This window comes from Chrysemys picta, chromosome 1, assembly GCF_011386835.1.
Source record: "Chrysemys picta bellii isolate R12L10 chromosome 1, ASM1138683v2, whole genome shotgun sequence".
In the NCBI taxonomy this organism is placed as follows: Eukaryota; Metazoa; Chordata; order Testudines; family Emydidae; genus Chrysemys; species Chrysemys picta.
In genome coordinates this window covers 98,529,923-98,548,227 of record NC_088791.1, presented here as the reverse complement: position 1 = coordinate 98,548,227, position 18,305 = coordinate 98,529,923, and the positions used below count along the sequence as shown (strand labels likewise).

Genomic DNA, 18,305 nt, shown 5'->3' with positions numbered 1-18,305 from the left:
GGTGTAATAGGGAGTCTTTCTGGACCCTCCAGTTCTGTGCCAAAATGTACTGTGGTTTGATGTTTGAAGATTTTTTTTTTTTCAGTGATTTCAGCTCCCACTGAAATGAGCTACATTTCAATGGTGCAGTAGTGAGAGAGAGAGCTGGCCTTTTCTTCAAAAACAAAAACCAAATTAAGGGCCCAGTCCTGCACACAAAACCAAGTGAAGTCAATTGGGACCTGTCTTGTCAGTGTGTTATTGACATATGTACAGCTGTCATTAAATTGAACACACCTAAATTTCTATACAGTATTGAGATTCCAGATAGGGCTCAAGCCATACTAGACAAAAAAGCCATTTCCCTATATTATTGACTACAGGCCAAATCAATGCAAGTTGCAGATACTCAAGACTTCCTCAGGAGTCAGCTCTATATTAATAATAATTCGTACATAGGACCAGATCCTGAAGTCGGTATGTGTTAAAACTGGCACTGAAGTCAATCGGTGTTCTGCGTGAATAAGGGTGGAGTAAAAGCTGAATAAGGACTTTGGGATTTGGCCCATGGTGTCTTTAATCTGAGAATCTCAAAATGCTTTACAAACATTACCAGCTTGATATTGCTGCTCTTACTCCTGCTTAATACCTTATCCCAGAAATAGTCCCATTGAAATTAATAGGTCGAAGGATGGAGTGCGCTGTATTCTCATTTCTAATATGCATGCACTCCTCCCATTGACTAGATAGTTGAGCTCTAACAAATGTTAACTTTTCTATGTCAGTATAAATGTCTGCATTGCATCTGAGAGAGTGAATTTGTCTGAACACCTTTGGCTGGTGGCTGACGTCGGCCAGTCAACTTTCCATCATTTCCGCTGCTATGTTTTCATTAAAACTTCTATTACCTTTCCCACTCACTGCGGTTATAGATTATTTTTTCTTATCACATTTCTGAAGCAAACAAAGAAAACAACCTGAAATATCCAAGCAGAAACAAATTATGTTTAAAAATAGGGCAAGTTAGAAAACAGGGACACTCAGCCATACAAGGATGTGACCTTTATAAAACAGTCACATTAGAAAACAGCTCGTTCTTTAAATGGGCCTTAATCATAACACCTCAGCCATGCTGGCAAGGATGGCTTAGTGATCTAAGGTTCAAATTAACTAGAGTCCTTCAAGCCACATAATCAATCCCAGCAGCATTGACTGACCCTTTCATCACTCTGTGATCGATAAATTCAATACCATCTAGTTTACTGTTGGGGGGAGGGGTATCGTTCAGGTGAGATGTTATCAAGTCTGGTCCTCTCCGCTCTACAAGACCTTTAAACAGCACATACGTAGCGCTTCAAGTGCAGGGATTTGTCCCATTATCCTTAACTGAAAGTTCCCCTTTCTCCTGTTGTTGTGCAGTGAGCTGTGTGCCAGTTGGATGGCGCCCTATGCCCCAGTGGTGGCTGGATTTCAATGGTGCTGTAGGTCTCTAAATCATGAAGCACCTGAGAGTCTTCAGAATGAACGGTGCTACATAAAAGTAAAATAATTCATCTTATCAGAGAGCCCAAACTAAGTAGGGTCAAGGCTGGCTAGACCTCCAATAAAACATGTGCTTCAGAAGGCAGTGTTGGTGGGTCAGAAGGTGGCTTTTCCCCTTTCAGTCCCTGAACCAATGCCCTAGCCTGGTGTTTGAGAGCACTGTGCTATGGGTGGTGACATCTTTCAGATGAGTCATAAAGCTGAGGTCCTGACCCCTTGTGGTCATTAAAGAACTGATGGCACATTACACAAGAGTAGGTTAGAGCTGTCAACCTCAGGGTCTTGGCCAAACTCCAATTTAGAAATTATATGGTGCCTACCAAAATTCCTCTTGTGTATTTCAAGTGGGTATGTTATTCACTTCTTGTCCTAAATGTCTGTGTACCGTTGCAATGTACTGTTGTAAGCACCTGCCTTTCACTCTAGCATTTGCTTGTATATCAGTGGTAGATGAAGACATTTGTGTGTGAGAGAGAATTATGCATATAATAAGTCAAACTCCCATCCTACATTGCATGGGTGCAACTACACAGCAAAGTATGATACTTTCCTAGTGCTCTTTTCAGCACTGTGTGGAGGGCCTGGCTAATGTGTCTCCTGGTACTTTATGGCCCCAAGGTGATGTGGTCAGGACCCATGCACCCCTCTATACTGTGTCCTGCATCACACAATAGAGAGGTCTGGATCTTGCTCGTTTTAGAGCAGCATTATGGTACTCTGAAAAGAGTTCCCTCAGCCTCTTTGCACTAATGAGATGGCTACTGGACTATACTTCAGTCCAGCTCATCTGCAAGCCTTCCCCTTGTAATACCACCTGCACAGAATGAGTCTACTCAGAGCAAGATTTTGAATCTGTAAAGCATTTTAAGACCGTCTGGGACAAAAGATGCTTTATAAAATCAGATATTCTGTATCTGAACAGTTCATGTTCTGCGTCTTCTGTTTTTTACATGTGAAATGTTTTTGTTTTTTTATTTGTGTGAGTGAGTGAGAGAGAGATGGACAGTAAATAAATGTACTGTATATCTTATGAGATGTGAAATCATGTCTGTAATGAGATCTCTTGCTAATGTCAGTCAGCCTTCCCTGATGCTAAGGGTTTGGCAATATGCATTATTGAATTGAATAGCTAAACCTCCAGCTCCACTTGCCCAAAAGGGCTTACCTTTGTACATAGGTTAACATTTTTTAATGTTTGATATAAGATCATTGAAAGTAATTTGTAATTTAGATGAGGGAGAAATGGGCATTCTAGAAAAAAAATCAATTCAAATTATAGGGTGGGGGCCATTCATAAAACAAACCAAAAGGCTTGGTGCAACACCCGTTGAAGTCCAGTAGATTGGGCCCCATTTTTTAGTTCTTATTCAGACATTAAACAATTTGCCATGAATCTGCTACATGTGAATCTGAAGTGTAGATCATGTTGAACCTAAGCAGAAAAGCAAAATGCATGTATGTAATTGGGTACCAGCGTCTATGTGCTTAAGTAGGGAAAGATACCTCCCCATCTCCATCTCTGAAGACCTGGCATGTTCTTACGTTTACTTCAGAAAATAAAAGATGAAAGAATCCCAACGCCAATGCTTGGGTGACACAGAAGAGCTAACACTGTAAATGAGACACGCTTGCTTGCTGCCTTCATCCTTGTCCAAGTCTATCAGTTACCTCTTTCAGATTTCAGTAAAAGTTATATTTATAAAGTTATTAGGGAAAAACGAAAACCAGAGAGAAAGCCATGATGGAAAAAATTCTTTCCGAGAATAAAACAGAACTGTAGCATGAAGACTTCAGATTACAAAATCTGCAGCAAACCCTTCCTGCAGAAAAAAGACAGTTTTTCGCTGTCATCTTGTAAAACTAATGATGGTTTGATTACTTGTTGGAGCTTTTTTATTAGTATTAGTATTATTTCTGTATCTAGCACAGGAAGCTCTCATATGCCATCTCTCAATGAGGTTTCTATGGAAAAGGTTACTTTATTGGGAAACAAAAATTGCACAACCAGATAATACTATCCAGAGCACAAGGAGGTGACGTCCTACTTTATGCAACCATCATTTAAGTACTGGCTTTTGGGTTTATATAAGTGTTCTAGTTATTTTAAAATGAACAATATATCTGGAACATTTGTTTGCCCTTCTCATTGTCCATTTAAGCTTGTACAAACTGCACAATAGTAAAAGCCACTGCACAGAAAATAGGGGAAATATGGATGATTTAAAAGATTAAGCAATAGTTTAGCTCAATGGGTACAATTTTTGAAAGGGTGATTTAGGAGCTGAAGGCCCTTTTTCAAAAGAGACTTAGGAGTCTACATCTTATTGAAAGACATTGGGACTTAGGCACTTTTGAAAAATCTTCCCCAATATCAAAACTGTTCAGATCTTAATGTTATGGAGCAAGCTGTCTACTCCCAGGAAATTCAAAGTTAAGGAGAATAATCTACTTTTAACTCACGCCTTATTTAATATGAGATACCAGCCTTAATTTTAAATGTAGCAGCTTTTGTCTAACTGTGTCACAACCTAAATTCTGCTTTAAAATATTTTTATTTCATTTCCTTGTTTTCTTTTCTTTTTTTAAGTTTAAAAAGAAGGTTTTTCTTTCCGCATAATGTATTCAGTCTGTTGGATCTTTACGTGTTCAATCATATAATGAGATCCTTAGCACATTATAAATGCTAAAATGTCTTAGGAAAATTTCTGAAAACATGTTCACTGAGTGCACTTTAGAATATTTTAACCCCCAATCTCCGATGTTAAGTCTTTTAAAATCTCCAGTGAGATTAGGATTCATGCCTTGCCAAATGTCATTTTGTAAATCTAGTGTTAACATTGTACAAATACAAACGAGCGTTTGAAACCAGCAAGGATTTTTTTTTCTTTAATCTGATTAGCCAGATCTTCTTTTCAAGGGTAAAATAACTTGCTTTTAGTTTGAGACTATGTATGCAAAGCTTCTGAGTGAATTGTTATAACCAAGTTAAGAAATGGGGGAAACTGGGTTTAGAGAGAAATTTAACTGCAGTAGTGCAAAAGGTACACTTATTTTAGGGCCTGAGCTAACTCCCAATCACAGCAATGGGAATCCTTCCACTGACTTCAGTGGGAGTTGGATCAGGCCTATAATATTTAAAATTGTGCTAAAGCAATGTGTCTTAGCCTTTTTGATAGCAAGGACCGGCTTGCTGCCTTCCTAAACTGTGTCAGGGAGATCCCAGGGACCGGCGCCGGCCCATGGACTTGTCGTTGAGAAACAGTGTGCTAAAGGATATACTCTCCCCTCTCCCCATATGCAGAACTGTGGTTGGTATCAATGAGAGGCTCCCATAAGGACTGAAGGGAGAATATGCCCTGAAGGCCCAATCCTATCATCCTTGTGCATATTGGCCTTAATTCAGCAAAGGCGCTTAATTACGCATATGCTTAACGTGTGTGACTTTAAGCATCCCTTTCCAGCAAAATACTTAAGCATGTGCTTAAGATCCATTGGTTTCAATGGTACTTAAGCATGTGTTTAAAATTAAAGTTAAGCACATACTTAAGAGTTTTGCTGAACAGAGATGGGATTATTCATGTACTTAAGTGTTCTGGTGATTCAGGGCCTTCAAACTTCCAGTGATTTCGCTGGAAGCATCACACATTTACAGGCTGCAGAATCAGGCTCAAGTGTGGGTGTGAAGCATTATTATGAATTGGACTAGCCTGAGAAAACAATGGCAATTTTAATTTCAGGAGAGTGACATTCCATGAACATCCGTTTAGCTGGGAGGGTTAATATGTAATATTTACTATAATTACATTTCATCTTTTTTTTTTTTTAAAAACTCTCTCTTTGAGGCAGCACCTGAGTCCAGCAAGTATGAAATAATGCCAAAAGACTTTAAATACTTGCCCATATCGCCAAACCCTGCTAACTTGCCCAAACAGAAGTAGTCCCATCAAAATTATGGAGAGCAAGATTTGGCCCATGGACTGTACAAATTTACTGATGTGTGAACACAGGTCCCAATTCAGTTCAGTAAGACTGATTACTTCCTGGATAAAAACACATCCTGCCAATTCACCCTGGTTGTAAATGAACTGAAGTCAAAGGAGTTATAGCAGAGATGAATTTAGCTCGCTGGGAGCAGTCCAGTATGTAAGCAAAACTCCCAGTGAAGTCAATAGGTGTTTTCCTTTGTAGGGACTGCATAATTGGGGCCACATGATGAACTATATTTATCAGACAGACAGACCATTCTTGTGTAAATGCTGTTGGTAGCTTTGTGTGAAGGCCAAACAAAACAAAACAAAATCAAACTTCATGGGAACACACCAGAGAATAATAAACTTGCACCTTGCTAGGATAGCTTTATTAGTGTATATTATATGTAAATTTCAAACCAGAGAATACATGTCGTTCACTGTACGTATCTGGTTACTTAGGTGGCAGTGCTGTGCACTGCTGTTTAGGAGCTCCAGGTTCTCTAGTCTTGGGTTTCCAACTCTAAAGGTTGCTGGAGGCCAAGCACATCATCCTTGGGGCCAGTCAAAAATAGGAGGGATGGAGTGATAGCCACCCACTACAAAAGTGGTTATGACTATGGATCAGGACAGAGGTTGGCTTTGGAGAAGGTTGCTTGCCCACACTCCTGGCCAGTGGATAAGAGCCTCCTTCATAGTCATGTAAAGTAGAAGGGAAGTTATTGAGTTTCTGGTGGTCCACGTGGGTGGAGAACTCAAAATCCTATTTGAATCAGTCTTTAATAGGGACCTGGTGTGGTAAGAAGGAACCCATGATTTAATGTAACACAGAAAAGACCACAACAAAACAGTGTGTATATACCTATCTATTTCCTAACGTCTCTGTATTGAATGGGTTTGATCATTTGTAAAAAAAAAACAACTGATTGCTCATGTTGTGTTACTGCTTTTAATTTCTTTGCATGAACTCTGGCATATAATTCTTTAAGGGGGGGAAAAAATTTATATATATATATATAATAGCCTGCAAAATATTCTTGTTGGACAGCCATGTTTTGTGCAAATTGTATATTATTGTTGTGAGCAATATTGGAATATGAACTTTTATTAGTTGTTGGCATTAAAATATGTTTTTATTGATAGTAAATTTGTCATATTATTTTTGGGTGTATGTAGCATGGGCTTTCATATTCAGATGTGAGCACAACTACCGAAAGGGCCATTTTCAGTGCAGTGAAAATATCACCAACTTTCACTAAACAAGCAGGCATGCAAATGACATTCATTTTTATGCAATTTACAAACTTATTTATTCATGCCAATTGACAGGCCTATACTTTTTTAGGCTCGCTATAGCAATGCTTGACTTCATCTTTGAAAAGGTCATGCTGTTAGCCCCTTTTTAAAAAATGGAACCAATGCCCCAATCCAGAAAAGCATGTGCTTAACTTAAAACACACGAGTAGGCCCCTTAACCTCAGTGAGACCACTCACATGCTTAAAGTTAAGCATCTGCTTAAATGCTTTGCTGGATCAGGCGCTAAAAAATGTAGTTTTCTCTTGCCTTTGGATAGTAAATGCTTTATTTTCAGCTTTTCATGCAGCACATTTTTCAGTTTAGGGACCTGTTTAAAGTGAAATATTAATATGGCTTTATGAGAGCTACAGCAACTATCTAGTCATTTGGCACTTGACGTTTATAACTTTTGGGTGGCTTGTAAACACCATAAATAGCTGTTTGCTCTATGTTTACTTCTGGGAAATGTGTTCTATTGATTTAAAATGTTTAAAGTTAATACATTGACTGCCTTTTTTGTACATTTGTTATTTCAAAGGTTTGATTTAAATTATAACAATTGTAGTATATTTTCAGACTTTAAATAATAGCTGACAGTTCTGTATTTGAGAGGCAAAGTTATTAATAAATATAGCAGATTCATATTCTAATCCTATTTTATACCGCTCCCTCCAAAGGTTTATCAGATTGCAATGAATACTCCGGAACAGCAGGTGGAGCTCTTTTGAGTGTGTTTATGAACCATCCCTGTTCAATAAAAATTTCAGTTTTTCTAGCTTAGGAAATGGTGCTGTGAGTGTTTTTTGTTTTTCCTTCTCCAGTTCAGATATTTCTCTGTATAATTCAAACACCAATAATGTTGAGATTCTTCCAGTAACAGGGTCCCAGGAATCTTATGATTCTATGGATATTACAGCTGGAAATTCTGACGGTTTCTAGTTCAGCACTTATAATATGATTGTCATTGTACAGAACATGGAAAAGACATGGTCCCTGCTCCAAGAAGCATTCAGTCTACAGCCCTGATCCGGCACATTCAATTTGACTTCAGTGAGACTACTCGTGCTTAAAACTCAGCATGTGCATAATAAGTCTTTGTAGGATCTGGGCATAACTAGACAATTTGGATACATAAAGACCTGGGTGATCAGTAGTTGGAGTTATCATATAATGCTGCAGCAAGGGTATAAACTAGGTGGCAGTTAAATACTAATAGGTATCACAAAAGAAGTATGCTTTGGGAAGAGATATTCAAAAGGATGAGAGCATCACCATGGAAATCAAAGCAGGGGTTAAAAAACCTTTGATTTCAGGTTTTTTCAATCAGCATGTTGATTTTATTATTGATTTTATACTACTTTTAACTATTTCAAATCTTGTATGATTTGGGAGATTTAGAGCCAAATACTGCCCTGATATTCTTGCTTAAAACTCCCTTGATTTCAACAATAGCCATATGGATATGTGATGGCAGGACTGTTCCCTTCATCTGCATTTTGTTTATTATAGAGCCGCGTGGAGGAAAAAAGGTGGTAGGACTTTTTCATGCTCTGCCCGCAAAATAAGATCTGCATGTGTGAATCATCCCAATGAGATGCTGCTCACAGTAGACTGTGCAGATATTTAAAATATGATCATGTGTGCTGTTAGGCTCCGGGGGGCTCCTTGAGCTAATTTCCCCCTTAGAGGTGCTTGAATGTGCCTATGGGCTCTGCTAAGCACCTTGGAATTGGCTCCTTTGTGACTGAGAGATACCACCATGTTTCCCCCCACACACACACCACCTACCGTCTGGCGCCACAGTGAGACATCAAATTGTTCATCTCTTTGACACTTCCGTCAACATAAAGCATCTTCATTAAAGCTGTACAGTGGCACGCCAATGCAGCATTTTAAGTGTAGACTTGCCCCTAGTGTAGTCACTCTTATAAGTGCTCTTTTCCAGTTTAGTTTATGGAGAAAGGGTTTAGGCTAAACTGCAAAAAAACATAGACCAGAATAAGGGCAAGTCTACACTACAAAATTAAATCGACCTAAGTTGCATCAACTTACAGCCATTGCAGTAATTAAACTACTTTTGCATGTCCACGCTACCGATTTAATTGTCAGTGGGGAGCATTGTGGGACGACTTCTGAAAGGCAGCAACAGTCAATATAAGTAACACAGTGTTTACACTGGCACTGCATCGACTTAAGCGCTACACCTCTCGCAGAAGTTATGAAGTTGGCGTAGTGGGTGAGTTACATCGGTAGGAGCTTCATTTTAGCATAGACACTTACAGATTTAGGCTGATGTCAGCTGCCTTATATTGACCTAACTCTGTAGTATAGAGCAGGGCTAACAGTGTCCACTTAAGGACTTATGCTGGTATAATTATACTGGTATTACAGTACTGGTAAAACTTTCCCATGTAGACAAGGCTTACTTTATTTTTTAATGAAAGCTAAGATTCTGGAGAACAAGATAGTAACTTCCAAGAAGTGCCGGTGTGGTGTATGAGTATGTACTGTATTGGCTGTGTCCGAGGCCTACTGTAAAGTGCCGGGGGTACTGCATAAATGATAATGTTCTATGCATCAAAGAACTGGAGTCTATTCCTGAAATACTGAACATTTAAAGGAACTAGTATTGAACAATACACGAAAACGATGGAGATAACTGCTGTTGAGCAAACCCTGACCCTATCAGTTTCCATGGTGAAGAGCAGCCAGAGTTGAGGCCCTACAATTGCTTTGATGAGTAGAGGACGCCCCTCAGGCAGTTGTGCAGCCCTCAGATAACCACCCAACCCACCATTCTTCTTCCTGGCTCAGTCCCACGTCCCACTACCCTCTCCCCATCATGTGGGGCTTAAATGATGTCCTGGAGGCTCTGTGTTTACATAGATCTTTCCTGTGTCCCAGCAGGGGAGCATCATGTGACCAAGTGGTATAGGGGAGAAATACTTTTTGCAGTAGGGAGGGAGGAGGTTCAGTAAAGTGACTAGTAATATAAAGTACAACAGAACACCAGGATGGAAATTACTTACACTGCAATTACCCAGAGGCCCCAGTTAGGTTGGGCCTCATTGTGCTAGCACTTTACAAATACAAAACAAGACACAACAAATGGATGCAGCAAACAAGGCATGGGAGATGCCAGAAGCTAATTACAAATACTGTATTTTGATAGATATTACTGTACTTCCTTGTCACTCCAGCATCACAGAAGGCTCACAATAAAAAATGGAAAATGCCCCACAGCACTGTTTGTTTGACATATGGTTAAAGTACTGTAGTCATGCTGTCTGCCAAGTTTAAATTTTGCTGTCCAACACTTGTTTTATTATGTGAACTATTCCTTACCTTAACCATTTTCCGATACTTGTAGTTCCCAGTTAACCTCTGAAACAAAAGTTTAAGTGATGCCGCCCTCCACACTGAAACCCCCCGACCCCCAGCAGTAAGAACTAATACAGCTCCCGGCCTCTACTTCCACAGTCCCGCTCCATCCCCTCCCCGTCCCCCAGCCCATCTCCCTGGCTCCTCCACCAGCCCACCCCTGTCACTTCCCATCCCCTTGGTTCCGCCCCCACCCCTGGCACTATCCCCCAGCCCATCTCCCTGGCTCCTCCACCAGCCCACCCCTGTCACTTCCCATCCCCTTAGTCCCGCCCCCACCCCTGGTCCCTGGCACACCCCTTGGCCCCTCCTACTTACTCCCAGCCCCTTCCCTTCCCTCTGGCCCCGCCCATATCTCTCCCTGCCAGTGGCTGAGTTCGCTCCTCCTTCCATTGGGGCGGGGTCTCTGCCTCCGACGCGTCACTGGCTTCCAGCCCCCCCGACGCTTGGTGATGACCTCACGCAGGCCTTCTCGCCCTCTCCCTGCCGAGGAGTTGTCAGTATGAGGTTACGTCATCAGGAACGCGACAGTTTGTGGGGCGGTGGTAGTAGGAGCGCGGCGCGTGTCAGAGTTGTCCGCACGTGCCGCGGCCGGAGCCATGAGCTGCCCCGTGACTTGCGCCGCCTGGGTGCGCAGGGGGGTCGCCAGGGGAACGCCCGACAAGGTGAGAACCCCCGAGCCGGGAACGCGCCTCTTCCCTAGCGCCCCCCCCCACCCCCCCGCGCGGGCCGGCGGCCGCCTCGGTGCTGGGCCACGGTCCGTCGCCGCGATGCGTCGGGCTGTGCGGGCCCGTCCGGGGCTGAGGGGGGCAGCGGGGCCCTGCGCTCGCCGGCCGCTCGATCTCAGCGCGTTTCCCCTTCTAGGTGCGGCTCAGCGCGGAGGAGCTGAAGCGGCTCATCGGGGAGGCCGCAGAGACGCTGCGGTGAGTGTCCCCCTCCGAACACGCAAATCCCTCCGTGTGCCCCGGGGCAGGGCCTGCCCTACCAGGCAGTGGCGGATCAGGGTGCCCGGGGTACGGGCAGCAGCACGGGCCCAGCCCGCCAGACATACATGGATGAGATCTGGGTGTCAGTCCCCCAGTTTAACTGTGTAGTGTAGGCATGGCCTTGAACAGGCTGTGTGTTGTGTGAGTTATGAGACTGGGAAATGAGGAGATTACTCATCTGTACTTGCCCACTGGTAAGGAGTGTTGTCAGCTCTCGCAATTACACAAGTCTCTCAACTTTCATGTTAAAAAAGAGTGAGTTTCTAGCCCTGCTGATTGTGGAACAAAGCTTGAAAATGTGACCCCCCCCTAAAGGCTCAAAAAACAGAAGACAAATACAAGGAATCTCATTTTTTTTTTTAAATGACATGATTTTTAAACCCATCTTGTAATGGAATTGCCAATACTGCAGACCTGAAAAACAGTTGATGTTAAATAAAGAATACCTATATACATTCACTGAGAAATAGCGCAAGACTCATTTTACCTAGGTGGAAGGTAAGTGTTTATTTGCTAGAAATGATCTTCTGGTCCCCAATTCCACTGGGGCTCTGCATTGGTGCAGTGGTTGGCCAGGACAGATCTGATTGCGGTGTCAGGGCCTGAGTACCCTGAATTCCATGTGCATTCTGGTGAATATTGTCAGCTCCCCTCCATCTGATCTCAGCTTTCATTTTTTAAAAGTTTACCCTTTTCTTTACTAAGAGAGCTTTCAAAATATTAAGCAATTACCATACCAAAATATTAAGTAAGTTCTAATGGCTGTCCCTAAAAATCGCAAATGTTATTTCTGAATTTCTGGTTTTTTAGAAGCTTAACCTTTAACTATTTTTTTGTCATTAACTTTATAATTCTACTGCTGTTACCAGTAGCTTTGCACAGATAACTGTAAACTGTATGCAACCTTTTCTTATGGATTCTCTCCCCCATCCCCATTTCAAAAGTATGCAATGCAAGGTTTGAGGAGCCTTTTGTTGGTAATTATGCATTTTGTTAAAATTCAGTGTGGAAGCTTAGAGAATCACATCTAACAACTACAAATGTTACGATCTCTTCATAACATCTTGTACTTTGTAGCATTCATTAGTACTCCAGTCATTTTATTTCTGTACAAAGATCACAAGTCAGATTTAAATTTAGAATATTTAATGATCCTGCTACCAATTTTTACTCTTCTTATGGGTTAAATGTCATATGAAGGGCAAGTGTTGTTTTATAAAATAAGTGACAAGAATAGCTCTTCAGCAAGCTCTTTCAAAACTGAAAGACCTTTGCATTAGATATAGTTCTCTTATAGACCCAAGATTGTGTTCTATCCTTGATCTTTGTGCATTGATGTCAGTGGAAGTTTTGAATGCAGGCATAGTAAATATGCCCACTTGGGAGCAGTCTCTTGTGGAGTTCTCTCCAGTGTTAGCAGTTGGGTGTCCTCCTGCAAAGTGATGTAATAAAAATAAAAATTCAAGAATTGTTTCATTGCTCAACCTGCTGCTGTTCAGACCTTTGCATTTTATATGTTGGTAGAATCTGAATCATTGCCTTAGGGAAGGAAGCTTTGTGAAAGTTTAGGGTATCTGGGATAGGTTTTTTTTCCTGTGACGAATGTGGTGTGATGCTGGTAAATCTGCTACAGATACTTAACTAATGAAGCATGTGCTTCTTTTGGAAGGAAGCAAAAAGAATTGTTGGAACCATTGGAGTCTTTGAAAGAGTGGGTGGGGGTGGTCACATTAGGTAGGAAGACATTTTTAGCAGCTGCATTTTGGGTGGATGAATGAGGGGATGTGATTTTGGTGTTGGGGATACTGGATAGGTTACTGTAAAGAAAATGGGCGATAATGAAGGCATAAATGAGAATTTCAGCTTATGGGATATAGAGGGAAGATCAGATCTTCAAATGTGGTGGAAGAAAGAGCAAGATTTGGATATAGTCTAGGGTTGTGTGGAGAAGAAAGAGGAGGAATCAAAGATCAAACACACCTGTGTGTAAGAGGGAGGATGATAGTGGTGTCACAGTAATGGAAAGGGTAAATGAAGAGGGGTTGGGACACTCAGTTTTAGCCATTTAAAATTGTCGTATTCTGCCAAGAAGGCATACTAGAGAAAATGTCATTGGTAGGCTGAAATGCAGGTCTGGCTAGGAAGAGACAGCGAAGGAGTGGAAAAATAGATTTGAGAGTCATTGGCATAGAAACAAAAGTTGAAATCATGTGAGCAGGTACGTTAATATTCCAATACCTCATTACCAGTCCCCCAAGCAATTTAGTGAAAATGTCCCAAACTCTTAACTGACTCACACTGATAATTCAGTGAGTGTTTTTTCCTTATACAGAGAAGAAGCAGATGGTAGTGATGAAGAAGAACATGGACAGGCTGCAGAAGACGACATGGATGTTGCTAGTGGTGAGACAGTTGAGCCTCCTCAAGAAGATGGGGACCAGGAAGAAGACACTGAAAAGCTGAATGATGATGAGCTGGCAGAGTATGGTTTGGATAAATATGATGAAGAGGAGAATACAGGTAATGTCAGTCTATTTCTCCTGTCAAAAGTGCAGCGTAAATGAAGAACCATGTGTTTCTCTTTTAGGTTAGGTTAATGCACTTATCGTGAAACTGTTATATAACTTTACAGGTTTCCTCAACAAGTGCTTTTAAATTCAAGGTTTGAAAGGCCTACTAGCCCAGATTCAAGTACAAGTTTGGAGTAAGCTGAGTGGGGCTAAGGAATGGAGTAGCTGGAGCTATTGGCCCTTTCCATGAGGGAAGGGAACAAGGCAGAGAGCTGTGTTGGTAAGACTGTAGCTCTCTTAAGATATGTCTACACAGCCCATGGCAGCAAGCCTCCCAGTCTGGGTCAACAGACTCAGTCTGGCAAGGCTCATGCTTTTGCTTTAAAAATAGTGTGTAGACAGTGCTTTGAAATTGTGGCTCTGGCCGGAGCTCAGGCTCTGATGCCTAGGGAGCGGGGTGGGTTTCAGAGCCCAAGCCACAACTTCAAAGCACTCTCTATACAACTATTTTTAGAGTGCTAGTGTGAGCCCTGCTACCCCAAGTCTGTTGACCCAGGCTGAGAAGCTGGCTGCTGCAGGCTATGTAAACATACATGATTTGAAACAGCAGCTCCCCTTACTGCAGTTCCGATGCAGAGCAGCTGCAGTGTCTTTGAGTGTGTTTCTTCCAACAGTGCAGGTTTACTAGGAGTTTCTGTTTAGGTTTGGAACCTCTACTTCTATCTAGTTCATTCTTACGTTTTTGAAACAATGTGCTGCTCTTATATTGAAAGGAAGGCTTCATTATAGCTACAGGCACAGGAGTTTCTAGTCTGATACCTCTATCACAAGCATGGAAAAAAGAGTTGTGTTGTCTCATATATTCAGTGATCACAACTCCATTTATCCAGCGGTGGCCAACCTGAGCCTGAAAAGGAGCCAGAATTTACCAATGTACATCGCCAAAGACCCACAGTAATATCAGCAGACCCCCCCATCAGCTCATCTCACCCCCCTGCTCCCAGCGCCTCCCACCCACTAGTAGCCCTGACGATCAGCACTTTCCCCTCCCTCCCTGCACCTCTCAATCAGCTGTTTCGTGGCATGTAGGAGGTCTCTGGGGGGAAGGGGTGGAGTGGGGGCAGGGCTTGTAGCAGAGCCAGGGGTTGAGCAGTGAGCACCCCCCTGCACATTGGAAAGTTGGCACCTGGAGTTGGTGCCTATACAAGGAGCCACATATTAACTTCTGAAGAGCCGCATGTGGCTCCAGAGCCACAGGTTGGCCACTCCTGATTTATTCCTTTAAAAAAAAAAAATCTTTTCTCCCCTTCCCCTGAAAAAAGCCACTGTTGTGCTTTAACTAATAAATGGTATGTTTGGTCCAAATATTTTTGTTGCCTTATTGGCTTGAGGAAAGTGGCTGCCACTAACTGGGCCATCATTTTATTTTTTTATGTATAAAATACACACAGAAGAAGAAATATTTATGTGCATGTGTAATATAAATTCTCCTTCTCCTCTGTCACTTGCCAAAAGTTCACTACTGTGCCGTTTTTTTTATTTGATTTTTTTGTTGATAATTAGTGCCCCATAATTGTTGTTAATTGTGATATACTGAAATTCTCATAGATGCTGTGAGCCTTGGAGACACCTTAGCCGGTCTTACAGTGTATGGGAGTAACGAACGTGATCCTTATGTCACTATTAAAAATACTGTAAGTATATATATATTTTTTAAATCTTGTGCGGTCTTTCAAGGTTTAGGCATCTTAAATAGCTTAAACTAAATATTACATACAATTTTCAAAAGTGCCTATGGGACTTAGGCTCCTAGATGCCTAAGGCCATGCCTACACTACAGATTTTGGTTGACACAAATTACATTTTCACAAAGCCCCCAAATTACGATAATGCTTGTGTGCGTGTATACTTGGCTGCTTGCATCAGGGCTGTGCATACTCAACAGGAGTGCTTGTGTCGATGCGAAGCGTGGTGCACCACGCTTTGCAATCCCAATGTACTGCTGTCCGATGCAGTGCCTTCTGGGAAGTTTTTGCAGTGTGTAGTGAGATAAAATGACTTGCCCAGAGATCTCTGGAAACTAGGGGTCATGCATACGAGCAATATAATAACCTGAATGGGCTTATGCCAATATGCAACTTCCTTCATCCATATGTCATAATTTTTGCATCTTTTTAAAAATTCCACAAAACTGTATAGCACTTTTTGCTGTCTGTCATTTCTGGCAGAAGCAATAAGCCTGCACAGCTCTGCACTGGTCTCATGAACATTGCAAATACAGGATGCATGATCCTCCAATATTTACAGACCCATAGGCAGAACCACAGCAATGAGGGATATGTCTATTTCTTTGAGGACCTATTGTTAAGGACATAGCAAAAAAACAACTCAGGATTGTTCATGGTGTTCACAGAGCAGCTGCAGACCCCAGAGCCCCGCTTCTGGGCCTGGGAAACAAGCACTGACTGGTGGGAACACATCATAATGCAGGTTTGGGATGATGAGCGATGTCTGCAGAACTTTTGGACATGAAAGGTGACGTTCCCGATCTGCATCCGATGCTCAGCCCAGCCCTCCAGCACATGGACACCAAAATGAGAACTGCACCGATAGTTGAGAAACAAGTGTTGATCACACTCTTGAAGCTTGCAATCCCAGATTGCTACCAGTCAGTGGGAAATCATTTTGGAATTGGAAAATCCATGGTAGGGGCCATTGTCATGCAAGAGTGTAGGACCATTAATCGTCTGCTTCTATTCCGGACTGTGATTCTTGGCAATATGCAATACATAGTGGATAGCTCTGCAGTAATGGAGTTCTTTAATTGCCGTGGGGCAATAGGATGCTTCACCAGTATCAATGTGGGCTGGTCAGGGAAGGTGCATGAGGCTCGTATCTTTAAGAACACAGGACTGTTCAGAAAGCTGCAAGCAGGAATATTCTTTTCCAACAATGGATGATCATTGGTGATGTTGAAATGCTGTAGAGATCCTGAGGGACCCAGCCTACCCCTGGCTTATGAGGCCGTACACTGGCTAACTCAACAGCATCGAGGAAAGATTCAGCTACCACCTCAGCAGGTGCAGAATGACAATTGACTGTGCTTGTGGTAGATTGAAGAGATGCTGGCAGTGTTTACTCACAAGACTGGATCTTAGTGAGAAAATTCTCTCAATGGTTATAGCTGCCTGCTGTGTCCTGGATATCTTCCCTAGTACTCTTCTATCTCCTCTTCATCAGGGTCAGGCATTCCATGGATGTAGTGGGGGCACCCTTCAAGGCCGCAACAGCAGCAGCTACCAAGAAAACAGACAGATGTATCTTTGGATTTACAGCCACAGTGGAAAGTGCGGGATAAGTTTCAAAACTTACTTCCCTTATTTTCATAAATCTTTTTAATAAGACATGCTTATTGACACTTCAGCTTTGGAGTGCCTCTACACAGCACTGCTCTTCAGCCCCAGCCATAGTGTGTATTGCCTGCCAGGGGCCAGGATGGGAATGGAGGAGGGCATTAAGATTTTTTGGTTGCATGAAACAATATTTCGGTCCTTATTTCCATGAGTATAGGGCAGTGGCATTGAAGATTGGCACTATTTTCCCCAGGCAGTGGTGATTTTAGCTGATATCTCACTCCTGAGGGTAACAAAGGCACAAAGTCAGCTGCTGCTGGCATTCTGAAGCTGCCTGGGCTTATATGCCACTAGCTTGTTGACTGCAATGGTGCCAGGCGAGCTCATCACGGAATGGCATGGGAAAGCGTCCACCCGCAGAGGAAGAAATAAGGCTGCTGCTCTAGAAACCTTCAGAAGTGGATTGCAGAGAATCTCCATAAAAGTTTCATTGAGATTTCTCAGGAGGATACAAGTGACATCCCTGTAGACAAACAACCTGCTCCACATCCTCCCCTCACCAAATCCTACAAGGCAATGAAAAGCTGATAGCAGCTCTACCTCAGTTTTACTACTACCTCTACTTGAGTAAAACAATGAAAAGTCTAAACCTATTTCTTGTTAACTTGGGGATGGGATGAGTGTCATCTTCACATTTAAACACTAAAGGAAAATACATGAATGCACTTAAGCAAGGTTCCTTCCCCTTCATCGGGCTCATCCATCCTTGGTTGACGTGACTAGCTGGACTCCCCTCCTGCCCCTCCATGTTCTTCTCCTTCTCTCTGTTCACAGCAGGGTCTTGGTCTGTATGGTACCTGGGGGAGGGGGTGTCTCTGCAAAGTATGGCATGCAGCTTGTAAAAGCTGCAGGTCTGTAGCTCAGCACCAGATTGATTGATGGCCTCCCTCTCCTTGTGGGGTATGCCTGCTGCAGTTCCTTCGCTTTCACATGGCACTGCCGCTGATCCCTGTCATACTTCTTCACCTAAAACCCTGTGCAATCTCTTCGTGGATGTCCATGTTTCTACTGCTGGTCCATAGCTGTGTTTGCACAACAACATCTCACACAGGCCCAGGAGATCCAGTACTTCCTGTCTACTCCAGACAGGCGTGTGTCTAGAGCAGGGGTGGGCGAACTTTTTGGCCCGAGGGTCACATCGGGTGGTGAAACTGTATGGAGGGCTGGATAGGGAAGGCTGTGCCTCCCCAAACAGCCTGGCCTCCACCCCCTCCCACTTCCCGCCCCGA

The 18,305-nt window shown here is 42.6% G+C and overlaps 1 protein-coding gene across 3 annotated transcripts in view; it reads left to right on the top strand.

Annotated features, from left to right (window-relative positions):
* Positions 1 to 10,652: 10,652 nt before the first annotated feature.
* Positions 10,653 to 18,305, top strand: part of PWP1 (PWP1 homolog, endonuclein) — a 34,068-nt gene continuing 26,415 nt past the window's right edge. The window contains exons 1-4 of one of the 3 annotated variants that reach the window (XM_065564670.1): positions 10,653 to 10,832; positions 11,032 to 11,090; positions 13,486 to 13,673; positions 15,272 to 15,357. In XM_065564670.1, coding sequence (XP_065420742.1) covers positions 10,767 to 10,832; positions 11,032 to 11,090; positions 13,486 to 13,673; positions 15,272 to 15,357 — 399 coding nt within the window. In that variant the 5' untranslated portion in view covers positions 10,653 to 10,766. The remainder of the gene's footprint in view (positions 10,833 to 11,031; positions 11,091 to 13,485; positions 13,674 to 15,271; positions 15,358 to 18,305) is intronic. The other 2 variants (XR_010592040.1, XM_065564677.1) reach the window with 2 other exon arrangements.